The 21,531-nt window shown below is 35.1% G+C and overlaps 1 protein-coding gene across 2 annotated transcripts; it reads right to left on the bottom strand.

The window, feature by feature from the left end:
- Positions 1–5,050: 5,050 nt before the first annotated feature.
- Positions 5,051–17,966, bottom strand: LOC120091013 (pre-mRNA-splicing factor ATP-dependent RNA helicase DEAH10). 2 transcript variants are annotated; one of them, XM_039048793.1, is made up of 15 exons: positions 17,602–17,966; positions 17,370–17,438; positions 17,134–17,180; positions 16,968–17,048; positions 16,663–16,879; positions 15,859–16,273; positions 13,362–13,565; positions 12,931–13,094; positions 12,623–12,808; positions 12,043–12,274; positions 11,635–11,834; positions 6,967–7,101; positions 6,579–6,786; positions 6,293–6,378; positions 5,051–5,399 (listed from the first exon to the last, which is right to left on the bottom strand). In XM_039048793.1, the coding sequence occupies exons 2-13, from the start codon at positions 17,432–17,434 to the stop codon at positions 6,603–6,605; spliced, it is 2,130 nt and encodes a 709-aa protein (XP_038904721.1). In that variant the 5' UTR covers positions 17,435–17,438; positions 17,602–17,966; the 3' UTR covers positions 5,051–5,399; positions 6,293–6,378; positions 6,579–6,602. The 2 variants fall into 2 exon arrangements, with proteins under 2 accessions (XP_038904721.1, XP_038904722.1); XM_039048794.1 differs by having other exon boundaries at positions 12,934–13,094; positions 17,602–17,965.
- Between the last annotated feature and the right edge of the window lie 3,565 nt (positions 17,967–21,531).

Below are 21,531 nucleotides of genomic sequence, written 5' to 3'. Positions count from 1 at the left end.
ATAGACTTCTAATTCCCAAATGAATGTAAAAATTGCATTCCTCAATGGTGATTTGGAAGAAGAAACTTATATGGTACAACCTGAAGGCTTTACAGTTGTTGGTTAGGAAAACAAAGTATGCAAACTAAACAAATCTCTTTATAGTCTTAAACAAGCTCCCAAACCATTGTATGAAAAATTCAATGATACTTTGATAAACAATGGGTTTAAGGTAAACTCTTCAGATACATGTGTTTATTCAAAGTTGTTTAGAGCAAAGTGTGTGACTATATGTTTATATGTTGATGATATGCTCATTTTTGTAACAAACATAGAGGTGATACGTAATACCAAATTGTTACTATCTTTCCATTTCGAAATGAAAGATTTAGGGGAAGCTGACATAAGACTTGGTGTTAAGATAAGAAAAACTGCAAATGGTTTTTCTTTGTGCCAATCGCACTACATTGAAAAATTACTAAAGAAGTTTGATTGTTTTGATGATCCTCCTACAAGAATACCTTATGATGCTAGTATATTTCTTAAGAAAAATAAAGGCGATAATATATCTCAATCTGAATATGCAAAGATTATAGGTAACATTATGTTTTTAATGAACTATACTAGACCTGATATTGCATATGTTGTTAGTAGATTGAGTAGATATACATATAATTCTGATAAAGATCATTAGAGTGTTGTTCGTCGTCTGTTAAGATATCTTAAGGGAACCGTGAACTATTGTTTACATTTTAACAAATTCTCTGATGTTTTAGAAGGTTATTGTGATGCTTACTGGGTATCTGATATTGATGAAGTTAATTCTACAACTGGTTATGTGTTTTTACTCGGAGGAAGAGCAATATCATGGAAGTCTGCTAAACAGACTTGCATAGCTAGATCCACTATGGAATCATAATTTATTGCTTTAGAACTAGCAGGACAGGAGGCTAAATGACTTAGAAGCCTGCTAGGGGATGTACCATTGTGGGGGGGCATCAGTACCAGTATCTGTGCACTGTGCTCACAGGCTACCACAGGTATTGCCAAGAATAATGTATATAATGGCAAAATAAGACATATACGTCTTAGACATGGAGCTGTGAAACAATTGTTAAAAGGGAGGAATTATTTCCTTGGATTTTGTGAGGTCTGAGCAAAATTTGGCTGACCTTTGACCAAAGGCTTAACAAAAAAAAAAAAAAAATTAGAATCATCAATAAACATGGGACTTAAACCCTTATCGGATTCTATAGCCCTTTATCTGGGAGTCTATTGCGATAGACTTTATGGTCCATAGCCCTTCATTTGGGTGGTCCCAATACGAACTTGATGGAAAAAACTAAAACCTTTTAAATTCCACAGCCCTTCTTTTGGGTGGTCCTGGTATGGATTGGATGGTTAAGTTTAAAATCTTCATAGCTCATTTTTTAGTGGTTTTTCTTTGACATACTTGATAAAGAAGGTCCTAGTATGGACTAGAGGAGAATTCTTCATAACTCAATTTGAGTGGTCTATTGCGATAGACTTGATGAAGCAATTAACGTGATTATGAAGGTGTGGCCACCTTCTATGAAAGAGTTTAAAGGTCTCTTTCTAGAGCTTTCACAGTGACCCGAGGTTTATGTATGTGACCATAATAAGCACACTTTATATCGCAGAATCGAGAGAAGGACTAGGAGTAAGGCGTGTTGTAGGGGTCTCAACCAGTGTTATTGAAAGTTCAAGAGGTAACTCACTCTCTCTAACAAGGTTGTTACCCTACTTCACTATGCATCAATTCAAATCGTTAGATATTGATGTTTAAGTCTGATCTCATTTATTTGCCCAAAACACTTTTTTTTTTATTTTTCATTTAATCTTTTATATTCTTTGCTTGTTAACTTTTCTGTAACAGTCATTTGTGGGGGATTGTTGGAAATGACTTTTTGGGCTTAGGGCTGATAGGAAAAGTAAAGGAGAGTGCGAAGTTTTGTCCCACATGGATAGTTGTAGAATTGCCTAGAGGATATAAATACCAAGGCATTCTAAATGAAAATCCAAAGTGAGTGGAAGTATAACCCTTTCACTATACATGCACGCCAATGCCATTCGTCTGGTCGGACGAGTGAGTTTAGATTCGGGTTCGGGTAATCGTGCTTGCACAAAAAATAATTAAATTTTTATTACTTATCCTTTTATTTTTGTTTAATGTTGACTTTTGAGCATTGGAATTCTATTCGTTATTGGTCTATTGATTTATGTTCGTTAACTGACCGTTGAGGATTTTATCCGTAATCAGACCTTGGAGGTTTTGATCGTTGGTTTTCGTCTGTTAATGGACCTTTCCGTTTCCACCCGTTCTATTCCATCCGTTGGTGTCCTTCCCTCCTCCTCTATATAATCTTGTTCAGATTTTTGAAGAGGACACACAACAAATTTATTTTTCCTTCTCCACTTCGTTTCTATTGTTCTGAGCAATCTTCTCTCCAATTCTAGTCCTTTTTCCGACGAGTGCACGTCTGAATTTGGAGGTTGCGTTAACCTTGGGGAGAAACCGGCTTAAGCAGTTAATACCGAGGTCGTGCTGTATTTTCTTTCAGGGCAGTGGTTCTTGCACGGCACAACAAAATTCGTGACATTTGATTCAACAGGTTGAATATAGTACGTGATCATGAGGGTGGTGAGACGTTTGTCAGTGATTGTAAATTCATCCTAGAAGGGTAGAGTGTCAATCTGTTGGAAGATGAAGCATATTTTGAAATATTTATGTACGATTGTATGAGATTGGGCTAGTAATAACCCAATCATTGAAATGGATAATTTATGTGCTGGAAATTAAACTTCTCTAGGGATGAGTTTTCTTTAGATGAAATCGGGATTCCCGTTGAGAACATTCTCAAAGTTATTCTTTGTTCTGAAAAATATGATTTTCGAGATAGTATTTTCCCTCTCTTGCATGTTTAGGAATTTTGGAAGAGTTAATCGTAGTGTTGTGTGGTTGCTTGTCTTTGTCTAAAAAAAACTAGCAAAAAACCTTTTTTTAACATTTGGAAAACCTCTTTTTGAAAATACTTTATGGAGTAATAATATATTGTATATATTCCTCAATGGACATGGGGTAATATTCTTACCGGAATAAATCATTAAGGTCTCGTTTGATAACCATGTCGTTTTTTTTGTTTTTTATTTTCGAAAATTAAGTCTATTTCCTCCTCCTTTTTACAATGATTTGCATTCTTCTTAAGTACAATAGTTAATTCTTAGCCAAATTTTAAAAACAAAAACAAGTTCTTAAAAACTATTTTTTTGTAGTTTTCAAAATTTAACTTGGTTTTTTAAACTATTGATAAAAAATAGATATAATAAAAGGAGAAATTTGAAGGTAAAAATAGTGTCTATAGATTTAATTAACTAAAAATAAATAAATAAACAAATCAAATAGTCACAAACAGAATCTAATTAGAGCTTTATTTATTTATTTATTTATTTAACTTTTCTGAAAACATTCTAGAAATTGTAGCCTAAAGCTTTGTCAAGTGTCAGTTTCTTTTTGGTGACACATTATACAATATTCATTATTAAATTATTAGGACGCGGGATCTGGAAGCTTCACTTTGGTATGCCAACTTTTTTAATCTTATTATCCACGTGCTCTTCATTTAACTTTCCAAACGATTGGGTCCTTTATTTTTATTATTTTTATTTTTTAATTTCTCTATCTCCCTTTCAACATAAATTGGTCACCTTATTACTTAATTATATATTTTTTTAAATCTTAGTCTTAGTTTTTTTAGGATTTACTTAATAATATATGCGTCCAAATAAGAAGTGAACATTCGATTTAATTCGAGTAAAACTTGCATACATTGAACTTGATATTCCTTAGGCCATTCTTTTGATTCGAACACATCGCTAGAGCTGACTTGCGTGAAAGTACTCGCATTGATGTGGTGTTGCATTGAGTATACATCGATTAACTCTAGTTTCCATTTGATCCCTACGTATCAGAATATTACCTGAGTTTGTCCCAAAGTATTTTTATATACATGTTTGTTAGATCTGCTATTCTCAACGTTTCTATTAATGTAAAATTACTATAAAAAAATTACGATTAAACACTGAATTAGTCACCAGAGGTGATCTTCGAAGTTGGCCACCAAAGAGAGTCATTGGAGGTGGTTGTTGCCGAAGCTTGGAGTCGGAGGTGATCTCATTAGAATTGGCCACAAGATTTGAACGCATATGTGATTGTTGAAAGTGATCATCACAGTTGGCAGCTAAAGGTAATCATTGCCCAAATTGCACATCATAGGTAGTCTTTGTTGGAATTGGCCGCATAGAGTGATCGTTCGAAGTGGTCATCAAAGTGATTCCAAAAGTTGATTGCATAAGTGGTTATCGGAGATAATCATCAAAGTTGGCCGCTGAAGGTACTTGTCAAAGCTATTCATCAAAGGTAGTTGCCACCAAAATTGAGCATTGGAGGTGGCCTTTTCTAGAGTTGACCATCAAAGTGATCATTGAAATTATCGCTGGAGGAGAAAGTTCATTATCATCCGAAGAAGAGAGAGTTGGTCATTTTAACTATTAAATTGTAAATAACTTTACTGTTACAAAACAAATATTAAAAAACTCTTACTCCCCATTATTTTGTACGCTATTATAATCCCTCAACCTACTCCAAATTAGAGCCCAAACACTCCAAAATCTATATCCTCTAATGAACTTCACTCAAGAGTCGAAGCGTTTGTTCTAGAGGTTAAAGTCCTTATGTTTTGAAATTGTCTGATCTTCGAAGCGTCTTTCATCTTCGTTTCATCTTCAAAGACTTGCTTTGGGCCTAACCCCTTGAGCTTGATCTTAGACCTTACTTTTTTGGACTTGGATGGTTTTGAATCTGAAACTGTGAGGTCGAGCTTTTGAGTAAAATTGTCATTTAATGAACTTTTAGACTTCTGTGATCTTACACCCAATTATTATATGACCCAATCCACCCAAACTAGACTTGCTCAACCAAATCATCGTAAGTCAACTTATCATATTGAAAACATATGACACTATTCGAGATTAACTTGAAACACACGTCAGCTTGTGGCTGATACCAAATGGCATTTTGTCATTAACTTAAGAATAAAGACATGGCAATTTGATAGCCTATAATTATCAAAATTAATATAATTACACAAAATGAGAAACTTCTTTCACCATGGACTCATGGGGCACAGGAATTCTCCAAACCAATCTCCTATTGGGACTCCGATTCCAACCCTCATTTCAATTCTGATTTTGAAAGATATAGAACGTGGTGGGAATAGGAATTTGAATGTGCACTAAGATCCCATTCCCACCACTAATTGTTTCAATATTTGTATTCTGCTTCAAAATTTCAATCATACAACTCTCATTAGATAGCACTGGCAGATCTTGGAGAAAGGTCCCTGAAATCAGTTAAAATTTTACAAGATTAAGTAATTATTCCCAGTCTCCATCATAGATTCACTCATAGCAAATTAGGTTTCAACCTGAAAGCTGAAAATGTCACACAAAAAGAAAGTTATATAAGACAATACAGTCATAGCTCACGTTATTAAATATATTAAAATTTTTGCAACTTTTTGTTTTGTTCATTTTTTTCCCTCAAATTGGTTAAGGGTAATGATTAGGTGCGAACGAACTTCCAATATCCTTTTCCTTCACAATTCTCAAGTACAAAACTAGAATTTCCAACACTGTAATTCAATTATAAGATCAAATCCTACCCTCAAACAATTATTAATCATCAAAATAGTAACTGAAATATAGTATGTGCCCAAGAGATTTGTGGTTCGAATTCCCCACTTTTATTATACTAAAAAAATATCAAACTAGTCGCTGTCACATAAGCAGGCTAGCTACTCTACAACATTTAGTTTTGAGGTATATGCACCGAGATATATTTAGTACCCTAGTGAGAGTAATATTAGGGTATATATTAGGAATAAAATAAGACATTACTAAAAGCATTTGGCATAGTGTATGTTCTCATAAGAAAAAAAAATAGTGGTACATGTGGGTGACTTGGTTATAAATGGAGAGTTAGGTTTTGTCAGAAGAGGTCGTATTTTGGTGAATCAATCCATAGCAGGTGAATTGTGGGAGAGACAACCTTCTCAAACAGCTATTGATATTATAATTTTCACTTGATATTCCAATGTAGCTTTATCTTGGTATTTCATTCGGTGTACTTAAACTTGGGATCTAACACCTTTCCTCTAATCATTCATGAACTACCACACAAGGAGCGAGAGACATCAACAAGAGAACCAAACAATAATTGCATGTATTTGAGTACCTTTCTGCCAAAACGACTTTCCTGCTGAAACGACTTTCCCAAATACCTTCTGGAAGTGCAGCTGTCCAATGTGGAATGTCACCGAACTGAAAAATGCATATGTGAGACACGAGATTGAGAAGTATTACCGGTGTATTAAAGATTTACTAATTCTAAAACCTCAAAAGTCAATGCTATATATCAGTGGACTAGAGAAACACTTCAATTTAGTTTACTGTGCAAAACAGGAAATAAAAGAAATCATTTCCAGAGACGAAGTACAGATAATGGAATAATACAAGAATACCTATTCGGACATGAACACGTCAATTTAGCTTCGCAGAGAATAATAATGCGGAGCCAGTTCCGATAGCCAAAGTCGATCAATTCTAGTGATATTGCGGATGTACTTTTGATTAGTTTGCACAAACTCATTGAAAATTACACAATCTGGTTTTTTACGGAATAACACTGAAGAAGGATGAATCTGTACCACCTCACCACTTGCAAAATCCCTGCATTTTTTTCATGTGAGATAGATTAAGAATTAAATAGCTAGAACTACATAAAAAACCTATAAAAAAAGGGGGGGGATCCAGAATGGTCTTTATTCTAGTGTAATCCAGAAGCCAAAGCTACAAAAATGTGTATTAGAGATTGATACAAACATGTCAAGTACAAGATAAGATCAATGCCTGTATGTTCCGTCAGGCTGCTTTGTGGCAACGTTGAGGAAAAAGGAAGCAGCAAGGCATCTACAAAACTGAAGCTTGTCATCTCCACAAGAGTGAAGAGGAAGGCCCATTTGTTCAACATGTCCTCTAATTTGACTGTAATAAAATATATAGTTAGAAAGATTATAAGTGCTCAATGAACAAATATGTATTTCTTGTACCAGGCTTTCATCGAGAGAAATAAAAGAATATAGAAAAGCATACAAAAAAAAAGTCAATAAAAAAACCCTCAACGATTGACAAAGGATGCCCACAAACAGGCATTAAATCTCACCCTCTCCCAAACCTCTTCTAAAGACCTCTCCAATCCTCTATAAATTCTTTTTTTCCTCTCAATCCACACTTTCCACAAGATAGCAAAACAAGTCAACCAAAAGACCCTCCATTTCATGTCGTTTTGGGCTTCGGTTTCGAAGTCTTTTTGTAATTATACCTTTGATAACATTTTACCTAGTTGGACTCCCTTTAGAAGGGATGTTTTGGAGGGCTTGTTTTCTTTTTTGTGTGTGCCCTTGTATTATTTCATTTTTTTCTCAATGAAAGTTGTTTGCATTAAAAAAAGAGAGAGAGAGACCCTCCAGTTATCACGGAAGGGTGAGTTCATGACGACCTCCTCAACCAAAGATCCACAACCCCTATTACGTACTAAAGCAATCACAAACCTGAAAAACCAAACCAACTCCAAAGTAAGCAAACTGGCACCTCCACAGAAGATGATCAAGATCCTCCTCCTGCTGTCCACTGCCCTAAAACCCTTGCACTCCACCAAGAGATGGAAGATGCTTTGGGAGAAGGGTGGGCAAACCACATGTTTTCAAATCTAAATAGGCACGGTCCCTAGGTCACCTTTTTAGTATTCAAGAAGATACGTCAATGATCCGAAGTTCGTTATTCTTAGGCCCCTCTTTGGAGAACTTTCAATACACCGCTTCATAAAATATTTTATACATACAAATCGACAAAATTTAGATTTTTGTTCCTATGTTTTGATAGAATTTCACATATAATCTCTATGGTTTGTTAAATCCTTTAAAATAATCTCTATCACGGGAACTATTTATGAAGCTTTTATCAAACCATAGGGTGTAAATTAAAATTAATCATAAGACCTAAATTTTAACTTCTTCCAAACTATAGTGTCAAAAATTTCAATTTATCCTAAAATGATATATTATTACAAAATAATAATTTTACAATTTTTTTTAACATAAAATATGTTCATAAATAAATTAATAATAGTTTATTACCACTAATATTTAGTGGGACAACTAGTTTTCAATTATTTAAATTAGAATTCAATTTCTGAATTCTGCTACCAAACACATATCTAAAAATATTAAATACAACTTTGTTTTCATTTAATCTCTAGTTTTCAAATTTCCAGATTCAACTCTCCCATCCCACATCAAAAGAACCCGAAGCCTCCAACTCTAGCCTTGCCCATTCCACATGACATCTGCCCAAAAGATTCGTAACAAAGCGACTACAATATCTCTAGAGATCAGTTTCCAACAAAATGACAATATTCTGACATTCCAAAGTTAGAACTCCTTCACCAGCCTCCTTTTATCCCTCCCACCGAGACTCTGCACATTCCAAGAGATGAGCTTCATTGAGCAACTTAAGTTTTCCCACTTTTGACAAAACCCTTCTGCCATCATATTTAATCAAACACTAAGTTTTTTAGCTCCCTTGGCACCTAACTCACGGTTTCCAACCCCCTTACCATAACCAATGCACCACAAACCTCACCAGAAAAAAAGTTCCATCATGCTAATGTTCCCTTAGCCCTAAAGCGGACTTCCTCCATTCATGACACCTCACAAGCAACTTCTTCAACCTCAACAAGCCCTTTAAACAAGTCAGTCATTAGTGGGGAGAGGGGGGGTGTACAAGGCCATGATCCATCCTCTAAACTTGACTATCAAGTTAAAATCTTATTCATGGATAAAGAAATTTTGGACTCTATTCGTCTTCCCCTCCAAAGAACCTCACTAGCCTCCTTTTTTTTGGGATAAGAAACAATATCATTGATTAAATGAAATATCCAAAGATATCCAAAGGTACATTAGGACCCCATTCAAAGGGTGTACAAAAAAACTCATCCATAGGGTGTGCAAAAGGTGTTTCCAATTTGCAACGAGGAAAGAAAAACTGTGTATAGCCTATAAATCTTTTCACCAAAAAAAGCAATGTGAATTATAGTATCAATAATATCCTTTGTTGTCTTACTCTTCTCATCCCGGAAGATTCTAGCATTTCTTTCATCCCAAATCTTCCACAAAACAGCACAAATGATGCTTAACCAAAGACGATCTTTGACAGCTTTGAAAGATTCTAGCCTCCTTATTAGTTATTACTTCCACACAAACCCAAAAATAGGGATGTTCATTAGTCGATCGGTGTCAATTTTGGATTAAAACCGTTGGTGGTGGTTGGTCGGTTTCTGAAAAGGAAATTTGTGGTTGTTGATGCTGATCAACCATCCACATGGATGGTCAGTCGATTTAGTTGGTTTTGTGTCTTGAACTGAACAAAGAAAGAGGAAATAAAAGAAAATAAACGGGCACGTGGAAAAAGGAAAAAGAAAAAGAAAAGGGATTGAGAGGAAAGAAAATGGAAAAAAAAAAATGAGAGTGAGAGCACACATCATCAATGGTATGCATCAGCGGTGGTGATGGTGGGCGGTGGAAGGAGTGGAGAAAAGAGAGAGACGATCAGAGAGTAGGGAAAAGGAGAGAGAAGAGGTTGGAAACTGAGTAGTTATCGTGTGAGGATTGAAGCAAAGACAATGTCATAAAGAAAATTATTATTTTTCTAAAACCATCAGCGGTTCTGAGAAAACCATGGGCATCCATGCTTTTCTCCAAAACCATCTTAAATCATCATGATGCTAGTTTAATTGCACAAACTTCAATTTTTTTTTAAAACTATAGATTTCTCTCCATAATACGGTCAGTCGATCAATTTCTTCAAAAAAAAAAAAAAAAAATACTCTAACCAATTTTACATTTTGTAAAATCGACCCTTGCCAACTCTTCCTTTAAACCGACTGAGATGACAATACAATTGGCCGATTTTTGGAGTTTCTTTGAACACCACTGCTCACAACTAAGTTGAGCAAAAAGACTTCAAAACAAAGCCAAACTCGAGCTCCTTCTCAAGGTAATCTTTGATGTTATCCCACACAATCCCACAACTACCCCTTTCAATGATTACTGTTGCAACACAATCAAAGTCAAAGTCAAAGTCCACGTTCATATGTGATTCATACTCCATTTTGGAAACTGACCAAAAGTCTGGACTCCTTGGCCCAACAACATATGCAAAGTTTCTCTTTTCCCATCCAAAACCTTTTAATACACTTGCTGAGAAGTTGAAATTAAAACAAGGGATTTCCGGAGACATTCTGAGAAACCCAAAGCAAGAGCCAGCCAACCCCCACACTTAAAAACCCTCTGGAACGTATCAAAGATCTTTATCCTCGAAAACTTTCAATGAAACAAGATTAGACTTTCCCCTCGAGTTTGACACTTGGAAAAGGATCAACAATGCATTCACCCTTCGTCTTCAAAGCCTATCAAAGTCCCAGCTTCAACACTGCCTACAAAACAATCCCTAACCCAAGCTATCAAACCAAACTCCAAATCTAACCTCTACCTGTTTACATCTACACTCCTCTACTAACATTTCCCTTCCACCTCCTATTCTCCTTACCAACAACACCATCTTATCAATTGTTACCTTCCTAATCTCATCCTACTCTTTAGTTCGAGAAGAGAAAGGAGAGTCCTACCTTGGTTCTTGAACTTTCATTAATTTTGTTTTGGTCGTTTACATTTTGAAATATTATTTTCCAGTCCCTTAGCTTCCAAGTGTTCTCTTTTAATCCCAAAAATTTGCATAAAGGATTGTTTTTTTTTTCTTTTTAATAAGAAACCATTTCATTGATAAATGAAATATCCAAGGAGTACAGCAAAAGCCCAAGTGCAAAGATGAATCAAAAAGAGCAACCCCATCAAAAGAATAAAAAAAAAATATATATATATATATATAATGTAAACAATGGTGGGATATGATAGAAAGATGATAAAGACAGATAGATGGAAAATGGATAGTCGATGCAAGAAATCCACAAAAATGGAGAGACCAAACAAAACAACAATCCAATGAACATCCGACGCAAATCCCCAAAGCGATACATCATCCAAACCAAAGCTTAAAACTATGTCATCATGCACAAAAGACTATGTCATCCTTTACATTAATTTGCCGTTGACCATTCAACAAGAATTTTAATCTGTTTGAATTCAATATATGACTCATTATATGTAGCTTAAAACATCTGTCCATGTAAACATTCATTGATGAATTAAATAAACAACAGATGTACTGAAGTATATTCTTTTTAAATAATTCATAAAAAAAATGCAATGACTAAGATAATCTTTTATCCAAAGTTATAAATCTAAAACAAAATATTTTAAAATTAAAATTACGAGACTATAATAGAATTGAAACCAAAATTTAAAACGTGAAGAATGTGGTCTAGTTAGAGATATCACAATTATCTATGGCAGAGACTTCATCAATTGGGTGAAGATAAAATGAAGAAATTCCATTTCTAACCTGTGAATGTCACGTGCGTGTCTCAGAGATCTACTATTGATGAAATTTTCTTTGCACCACTTTCTCAAGCTTTTCTCCAATTTTTCTTTGCTAAGTTCCAACTTTTTCTTATCCAAAATTTCCTCAGCAGATCGATATACATTGATTAGAGTGAGATGATCACCTTCCGGACTTGAAAAACATTTCATTTTAGCTCTTGCCTGAAAACAGAATAAACATATAGAGTTGAACCATAGAAATAGATTAAAAGCACTAAGGCTTCAGTGCAGGAAATATTTCTAATCATCACCTCTTATGTTGTTGTCGAGTGAATGATATTTGCATGCTGATACTTTTATGATACAAAGATAAAATCTACAAACAGAAAATATAAAGAAACAACGTGATTTCTATTAAGTGTGGACTGACCTCTTCTAGCTTTTCACGAGGGTGGTAAAAAATGGATTCCACCGATAGCATTGACACAATTATCAACATTTCTTCCAAACAATTGAACTGACTGGCAACAATCAGAGCTTTAGAGTATACTGGATCTAATGGAATACGAGCCATCTGATGTCCTACTGGATCGGATAGTTTGCCGTCATGGGCTATAGCCCCAAGAGAAATCAACTGCTCCAACGACTTGTAAATAGCTTGCCTGTTGAAAAAAGGGTCAAGGCCACATGACCATCTTTTCAATGCCCACCCCTCAAAACCTATCTTTTCCTTCCTTTTCTTTTCCACAAGGGAGAGGAAGTTCTAAGGCAGATAAAAGCAAATAAATAGTAGTTACTATTCACTAAACATCTAGATATAAACATCATGCACCCCTCAAAACCTATCTTTTCCTTCCTTTTCTTTTCCACAAGGGAGAGGAAGTTCTAAAGTAGATAAAAGCAAATAAATAGTAGTTACTATTCACTAAACATCTAGATATAAACATCATGCACCCACCAATGAAAAGAAACCAACATGCTCAAGCAATAAACTCTATAAAAACTTGCACCTTGGCGGTTGTTCCAAGAAATCAAATTCCGTGACGTCATCAACACCTAAAGCCTTCAACTGTAAAATGACATTAGAAAGGTTGCATCTCTTTATCTCTGGCTTGGTTGAATCCTCAAGCTTATAAAACATATCCTCGGGATATTGACGAAAGCATTTTCCAGGTCCTTCACGGCCTGCACGCCCACTGAAGCAATAATATTAACACTAGAACACTCACTAGTTAAACTCAAATCCTTTCAGCTCAATGTATAGCCTAAACAAAATTTCATAATAGCAATCACGCTTAAGCTAATAGCAAACACGCACTACCTCCTTTGTAGTGCCTGTGCTTTTGAGGTTGGAAAAACAATCAACGATTCCATCCCTTTATTTGGATCATAAGTGCGTGCTTTTACAAATCCAGGATCAATAACATACTTGATTCCAGGTATTGTCACAGACGTCTCAGCAATGTTTGTTGCCAATATCACCTAAAATACAGGGCCAACAGTAAAAGCTTTAGATCATCAATTATAGAATAGCACTGATGAACCTTATACTTATCCAACGGTAGTTAGTACAACAAGAAGCATCAGTTCAAATATGAAACAAACAAGGAATCTATAGGATAATAAAAAAATGCAAGAATGAAAAGGATTTTTTACCAAAGATATGCTTAAATGATAATATCTGACTAGGAGTAAGAATGGAAAAAGAAAATTTATACAAAGAATTCATAAGATACATGGTTAAGCTACCTTACGAACTCCAGGTGGAGTTGGGGCAAAAACTCGCAATTGTTGCTCCGATGGAAGTGCTGAATATATAGGTATAACTACTAAATTCCTCTTGCTTTCAGGTAACTTTTGAATCTTATCCTTAGCAAGATTTTCAATAGATTCTATCTCTTCTTGCCCAGTCAAAAAAGCAAGTATATCACCGGGACTCTCCTCCAAATGAATCTAGATGACAGGATATGTGTGATAAAATATTCAAATTGTCAGATGAACTTGTCTGAGAAAATGTAATGACAACGGGTGTTCAAGAGTTTACATTCAAAACAAAACATGGCAAACAATAGTCATGAAAAAACATGTATAAATAAAGTGAGGAAGTAGCTAGATAATTTACATGTTAAAGTTAATAAAAACCATAACACCATTCCACTAAAGCCGGAATAGTAACGCGTATTTATAAAACCCTTGCCAACATTCTTGCTGAAGTGTCTTTTTTTTAAAGCAGAAAAAAAACTTTTCATTAGTGAAATGAAAAGAGACTATTGCTCAAATTACAATGAGACATAGAGACCATAGAATTCAAAGAGAACAGAGGGTCAATAGGCACACTGGTTCCTCTAGTTATCTCGGCTTGCCTCTGAATGGTAAGCCTTACACATCAGCATTTTGGGAGCCTATCATTGAGAAGGTGGAGAGGCGTCTTAACAATTGGAGGGATAATTATATTTCCAAAGGAGGCAGGCTCACCTTTATCCAAGCCACACTTAGCAACCTACCCACATACTTCCCGTCTCTTTTTAAGATACCATCCACAGCAAGTGCCAGGATTGAGAAACTATATCGAACATTCCTTTGGAATGGGCATAATGACAAAAGAGGTATACACTCTCAATTGGCAACAAGTTCAACTTCCAATTACCGAGGGGGCCTTGGCTTAAATGACTTGAAAAAAAACCAAGGGCCAATTGGCCAACTGGATTTGGGGATACCAATGCAAGACAGATGCTTTGTGGAGGTGCCTTGTTGATGCCAAATACAGCTCACCTCTCTATCCCCATAGTAGATCCATCATTCTTTTTAAAGGCCCATGGAAATATATTGCTGAGATGGCTGATTTGATTCATGATAACATTGAGAACGTGATTGGAAATGGTGAGAAAACATCACTTTAGAATGACCGTAGGGTTGGATCTATCCCTCTTTAAGACCACTTTTCCTAGGCTACATGCTTTATCTAGGAACAAGGAAGCATCCGTTGCACATTGCTGGGACTCGACCTATCAAGCGTGGGATCTTGATCTAAGAAGGCATCTTAACGAGGCCAAAATAGATTAATGGACTTTGATGTCCTCCATTTGGCTTGCCCCCAACAACCCCTCGGATAATGACACATGGAGATGGAAATTGGAGAAATCTGGTAAATTTACATCGAGATCGATGATCCTTCATTTTGCTTGAAGTGGCAAAGACAATAATGCTACCCTATACAAGCATATTTGAAAAGGCCCCATTCCTAAGAAAGTTCAATTCTTCCTTTGGGAAGTAAGTCATGGAGGCATCAATACCACTGATGTTCTTATTAAACAGGCCCCTTGGCTGATTCCCATTCCTAGTTGGTGTGTCTTATGCCACCATAGTGGGGGAGACTATTATGCACCTTCCGGTTTTCTGTGAATATGCCCAATCCTTTTGGAAGAAGATCCTCACATGCTTCAACTACCACATGGTCCTCCCAAACGACCCTATATGCTCCTTATTGGCCACCCTTTCAAAAAACAAAAAGGAGATCATCTGGTGCTTCATCATCAAAGCCTTTTTTTGGCTCATATAGAATGAACGAAATCGTCATACTTTTAAAAATGAGGAATCTGATTTCACCCACTTCTTTGATCACCTATTGTATACTTCATTGTATATTCACCCAACACTTTCGAGATTACAATCTTACTTCTCTTATTACACAATTGCATAGTATTATGTAATCTCTCTCACGGCTTTTGTGCCCTTATGTAATTTCATCCCATCAATGAAATTATTCATATGTTTCTCATCAAAAAATGGTATTTTGTCATAAATTAAAGAAAGTTCTTCCGAAGACAATCTCAGATTCTCAAGGTGCCTTCATCCTTGGAAGGCAAATTTTGGAATAATCCCACGGTGAAGGCGCTTCTTCTTCATCTCTTTTGTGGAAAGGGTCACTTCTTGCAGTTTGCCAACTTTTATCCTATTTTACAGGGTCCTTAAAAGGAAACAAATAATAGAATTTTAGGAGGGTTATAACGACCTTGGGTGAGGTGTGGTCCCTTGTTAGATTTNTGTAAAGCTTTTTCTAATTACCCTTTTATTTTATGCTCCTTTTGGGTGTTGATTTTCTCGATTCTTCGTTATTTTTTCACTTGATCTCAATGGTTTTTAATTTTTATTTTTTAAAAAAAAAATCACTACACAAATATATATATATATATACCTTAAACTCAATTACATATGGAAATCCAGGGTGAGAATTTAATAAACCTACCTGAAATATAGTAATAAGAGTGGCCTCTGAATAATCTGATACATGCTTACGGGTATAAAATATGGCTACTGGATATTGACGGCCTTGGACACGAAAAGCCCTTGCACCACCAAAGTACTCAGAGAAAAGGCGTGCATTTAAACTGGCAGACATGATAATTAACTTCAATGGAGGCAGTTTCCTTCCTCGATATTGCCTGAGGGAACTTACATATTTACCATTATTTCCACTTTCTAATACTAGGCCATTACTATTCATGTTTTCAGTATTAAAAGAGTTATTCAAAGATCTAGATCTTGTTTTCTGCACTTCTTTCAAAAATCCTAGCAATACGTCGGTATTAACTGTTCTCTCATGAGCTTCATCTACAATGATAACTGAATATCTTGAAAGATAAGGGTCCAACAATGCTTCCCTGAAAATTTATGAAACCAACATGATACCTAAGTTAGAAAACTGCACAAGGTCCACATTTACCTTAAGATCTCTAAATCTCAAAGAGAAACAATCAATATGCTAATAAAGAAATCTACTTCATGTATTAGCCACAAACAAACTTATTTATCACATATGCCTATCTACAAATAAGTTACATGTAAAAAAAATACATTACATGTAACAAGAGGAGGGAAACAACACGAATTCGAAATCAAGTATCATCAACATACAAATACACAAAGACGAGAAAGAAAAATAAGATCAAACAAAAAATAATAATAACAAACAAAAGAGCGTAATAAATCCTTATATGTGTGTTCATTGAGATGGCATTTTGGAAAGAAAACCATTGTTTCTATGTTGTACCTTAGCAGCAGACCATCTGTCATGTACTTGATTCTTGTGGAACTAGAAGTTACATCCTCAAATCTAATAGAATACCCAACCTTCTGCCCTACTTCAACACCACATTCCTCGGCAACTCTTTTGGCTACAGTTACAGCAGCAACACGCCTAGGTTGGGTCACCCCAATAGCTTTCCCATCTCGACAAAATCCAGCATTAAACAGGAACTGTGGTATTTCTAAAATATATCGATACAAATAGTTTAGCATAATAATAAGGTGATAAAATATGATTATAACGTTTAGAAACATGGAATAGAATCTCACGGGTCGTTTTTCCACTCCCAGTTTCACCAACGATAATCAATGTATCGTTTCTATGCACCTCTTGTATGAGCAGGTTTTCAACTAAGCAAATAAAAGAGATGAACAAACTTCAGGAATTTGAAAGAACTAATTTAAAAGAGAAACCCAAAAGAATTTAGGTTAGTACCGGAAGCTACTGGGAGTGACTTTCTATGTTCTGCAATTTTTCGCTTCCTGCATGGCAACCAAAATCACGTCAATGAAACTACTACCAAAACATGAGAAGCCAAAGTTGTGTACTCCAATTCGTTTTCTTTCTTTCCTTTTTTTTTTCATTCATTTGTCCTTGTACGTTGTAATCTGTGAGCAACCAAAAATAAAGAAAATACACGAGAAAAAGAGGTTAGAACTAAAAGTGCATGCCTTGAGATATTTTCACTCTTCCGATCGTTAGTTGAGACCTTGGCATTGAGTCCTTGTCTTTCCATTGCCCTGTAGTAAAAGAATGTAAAAGAAAAAACAAAAGCCCACTGTTATCAATTACACACACACACGAACTTGGTCTCACACAAGAAAATTCTACAGCCTTTCTGTTGCATGAACAAAACAGAACAGAACAGAAAAATTAGTGATTAATAGAATTCAATTCACATACCAGGTTAGCGAAATTTCTGAAAACGTGAGAGAAAGAAGTCTAAAGCAAACGATGGAAGGGTAAAGCGGCGAAGGAAAGAGGTTGAAAGCAAAAGAGGCAGAGAGAAAGCCGCAGAGTTGGTTGAGTGAGTGAGAAAGCGAAACCGTGTAGCACGGAAATTTGGCGAGGACAAGGGAAATCGTACGCAAAAAATCCAGAGAGTTGCAATTTTATGCCGCCGTTTAACGGAAACGGTCACCAAGCTGCCGGAATCGCGTTTTGCCGGCTGTTAGTAGTTGTCCACGAGTAGGTATGGACGGGATAGAGAGAGGGGGAGTTCACTATGAAAGGCCTGCTAGGGCTAAGAAGAGGGAGAATATTGAATAATGACAATTAAGTTAGCCACGTGAGGTGTGGCGTTTGAGTTCACTTGAGGTGGGTACCAAATCACTTTGGAGTTTTCTTTGAGTACTTTTTGAACTTTGCTATAAAATATAAATATTTTTTTAATTTTTTATTTATAAGAATTTCCCTACAAAATAATCTATGAAGTTACCCAAAAAATGATTTTCAATAAATTTGTTTTTATTTAAACTCTTTCCATAAAATCTATTAAAATATACTTCTAAAGTTATTTTGAGTAATTGTCTGGTGGAATGTATCAGCAAGCGAAGCAACAAGGATCAATAACCACACTAATTCATTAATTTTGGTCGAAACTAAAGCATGTTTTTGCAGAAACAAGGGGGTTTCAAGTCATACCTTTGTAGAACTTCTTCAAAGCTCAATTTCCAACTGCAAATTTCTCCAAATCTTGTTATAGATCACCTCGAGATCTTCCCCACTATTCTTTTGGTGCTCTAGATTGGGTTATGGAACTCAAAATAAGCTTGAATGAAGGGAACTTGGAGAAGAATTCACAGCATCAACCCACTTGAAGAATACCTTCGTCACACAAATTTTTCAGCAAAAATTCTATCGATTGCATGCCTCAATTCCACTCCAATCTTCTCAATATATTATAGACTATCATGCAAAGAAGATGGTTGCATCTCATGCATGGAGTAATTGAAGCCTAAAGAGATGGGTTTTATGTGAGCAACTTGAAAGTGATAATGGAATAAACCACAATTCCATTTTGTTTTTCTAACTTTTCAATTTTTCCAAAATCGATTTCAAAAATCAATTTTGATTTATAAAATTGAAAATATTATTAATTTCATAGATTAATTTTTCTAATAAAATTAATAAATCATTATTTAAACAATTTAAATAATTCTAATTAATTTAATATCAAATATTGAATTAATTTTACATAAATCCACCTTCATATATTTAAATCAAATTTAATATTAATTCTCCAATTCTGTTTAATTCTTAAAATTAAACGTGTAATTATATCTCATAAAATTACTAATTCTTTTAATTATAATTTGAACGTTTCATATTAACTTATTGCTACTCTAAAGCTAATCCATTTACAAGCTAGTAGGGGGACCTCGCAGACCTACAGATCATGGGCTCTAACGATCCGAGATTAATTGGCTAAACTCCATTCATTAACTAATGGTTCACTCCACTAAAGCCCATAGTTGAACTTCCCTTACTTTAGATATATTAAGTTCACTCGATATATCCATGATTGGTAAGTTAACCCTTCACAGGTTGTTTGTAATAGTGATTGGGTAAAATGTCTGTTTTATCCCGAGATTACCTTTTGTTCCGTAAGTCCCACCGATCCTCTAATGAACAATTGATTTATGATCTAATCAACAAACCGAGTCCCTCTCAGACCAATGAGAGAGGTGAGGCCCCTTGTTCAAGACCTAGAATCAGCACTTAAAGGAACAACCTCTCTACTATCCCTAACAACGGGTAGGAGTGAATTCCTTCTTGCACTTTATGTTCCCAGCTATCTTGCACTCTATTGAGTTCACGTTGTTGAGCCAACCCTCACCTATACAAATCTAAGGATAATCATGAATAAATAGGAGTTCATAGTTAGCTCAGGGTTAAAGTCAAGTTACCTAGGTCATCGTTTTAAAATAGTCAGTCTTAAACAATAAACAATATTATAAAATAAGAGTGACTGATTTCGTGGTCCGATCTTGTACAAACCAATTTGCACAGGACGCCCTCACTCCTCATGTCATAAAATGTACGAATTAGGATCACTTCGTTTGTAGCACTTTACAACTCTTTGTAACAACTACATAGCAGGCCACATCCAATAGTGTTACTAGAATAAGGCACCCAACTTTATTCATATACTATAGATCATTTTGACTATTTACTCGGACTTGATCCACTTTTATGTCTCCACATAAATTCAAGTACTCATGTAATAGTCAAAGGACTTTTAGGTTTATTGGATTTCTAATAAGCAATACATATTCAATAACAACTTATTGAATTTTCAGAATAAGTTTTATTGTTTACAAACCACGAGTTTTAGAACATAAAACCCAACATTGTCAAATACTTCAATTTTTTTAAAATAACTTATTTTTAAAATTAAACACTTGAAAAGTTAATCCAAACCACCCTAAATCGTACGTGGAATTCATGAAAGTATGTTTTAGGTGTTGAGTTTGGTCAGGAGTATTTGGTTTAGTTATTTCTAAACATGTATTAATAATTACAAACATGTACTTAAAAATATTTTTACTAGTCAAATTTTCTTTTGTTTGTTTTTATATTTATTTTGAGTACATGATTGACCAAGTTTGCCATTAAGCTTGTCGTCGGAGATGATCAACGAAATTAGTGATCGGAGTTGGTCGTTGGAGTTGGGTACTAGAGTTTCGTTGTTGGAGGTGTTTCCAAGAGTTGCTTGTTGGAGGTGGTCGATAGTGGTTATTACTGGAGTTGGTCGTCGGAGTGATGTGGCGGTAATCATTTACGGTGGTTATGTATTGGACTTGGTTGCTAGAAGTGGAACTCATCTGAGGTAGTCATCACTGCTGAAGCATGTCGCTATAGTGAGACAGTGATAATCGTCAATGGTGGTTATTACCGAAGTTGGTCATTGACAATTGCTAGTAGTTGGGGTTATTGAAAATACTAGGAGGAAAAGTTATGTTGAGTTGGTAATTTTTATCAACCCAACTAATAAGTTAGTGACCTAAACATTGAGTTGGGTTGAACAAACACCAATCAAGTGAGAAGTTCATCCATCCTTTCATCTCAAGAGCACTTGACTCAAGCTTCTCTTCTTTATAATGAAGTACTATTGCAACTTTTGTAAATGAGTCAGCAAAAATTTCTCTTTGACTCAGTCATGTGTGTATAGATATGTATGGCATCATAGGTCAGACCATCCATGGAACAAAGTTCTTTCTCAAATTTTAAACCATGTAAATGTCTCTACTCCTAATAATAAAAATAGTAGCTTTTGTGATGCATGTTAGTTTGACAAATCCCATGCTCTTTGATGGTGTGCAAGCGTACGCATCAAGTGATAGTAAAGTAAAATGGTCTTAAAGGACCGAGTATCGTCCTCAAGGATAAAATGTTACAGTTTTGTTTAGCTATTTTAGAATCGTGTCAATTTCAGCAAAGGATTAAAAATTGAATTTTAATTTTAATTTTGGAAATAATGACTAAACGCTTCATCTCTGAGTAGTTGTCAAGAGATGAAGCATTATAAGGTGTTGATTTCATTAACTTATACTTAAGGCTTTCATGGAATCTTGTCTAAATAATATGCTTAAGTTAAGAAACTAATATCTAGATTATTTTCTATCAAAAACAATCTTTTCTCATGCAACTTAAATGATTACTAATTTATTGACACCAAATTAAGAAATATGGCACTAAGCGACGTCGTAAACACTTTTGTTATTAACTTAACTATTTTCACGAGAGATTAATAATGATACGATGCTATAGTTTAAGTTAAACATGCAATCTATAAAATTGAACATCTAACTTAATATTTATTGAAAGCGA

This window comes from Benincasa hispida, chromosome 11 (genome assembly GCF_009727055.1).
Source record: "Benincasa hispida cultivar B227 chromosome 11, ASM972705v1, whole genome shotgun sequence".
NCBI classification, from domain to species: Eukaryota; Viridiplantae; Streptophyta; class Magnoliopsida; order Cucurbitales; family Cucurbitaceae; genus Benincasa; species Benincasa hispida.
Note: the sequence above shows the minus strand (reverse complement) of the source record. Positions and strands in the feature narration are given on the sequence as shown.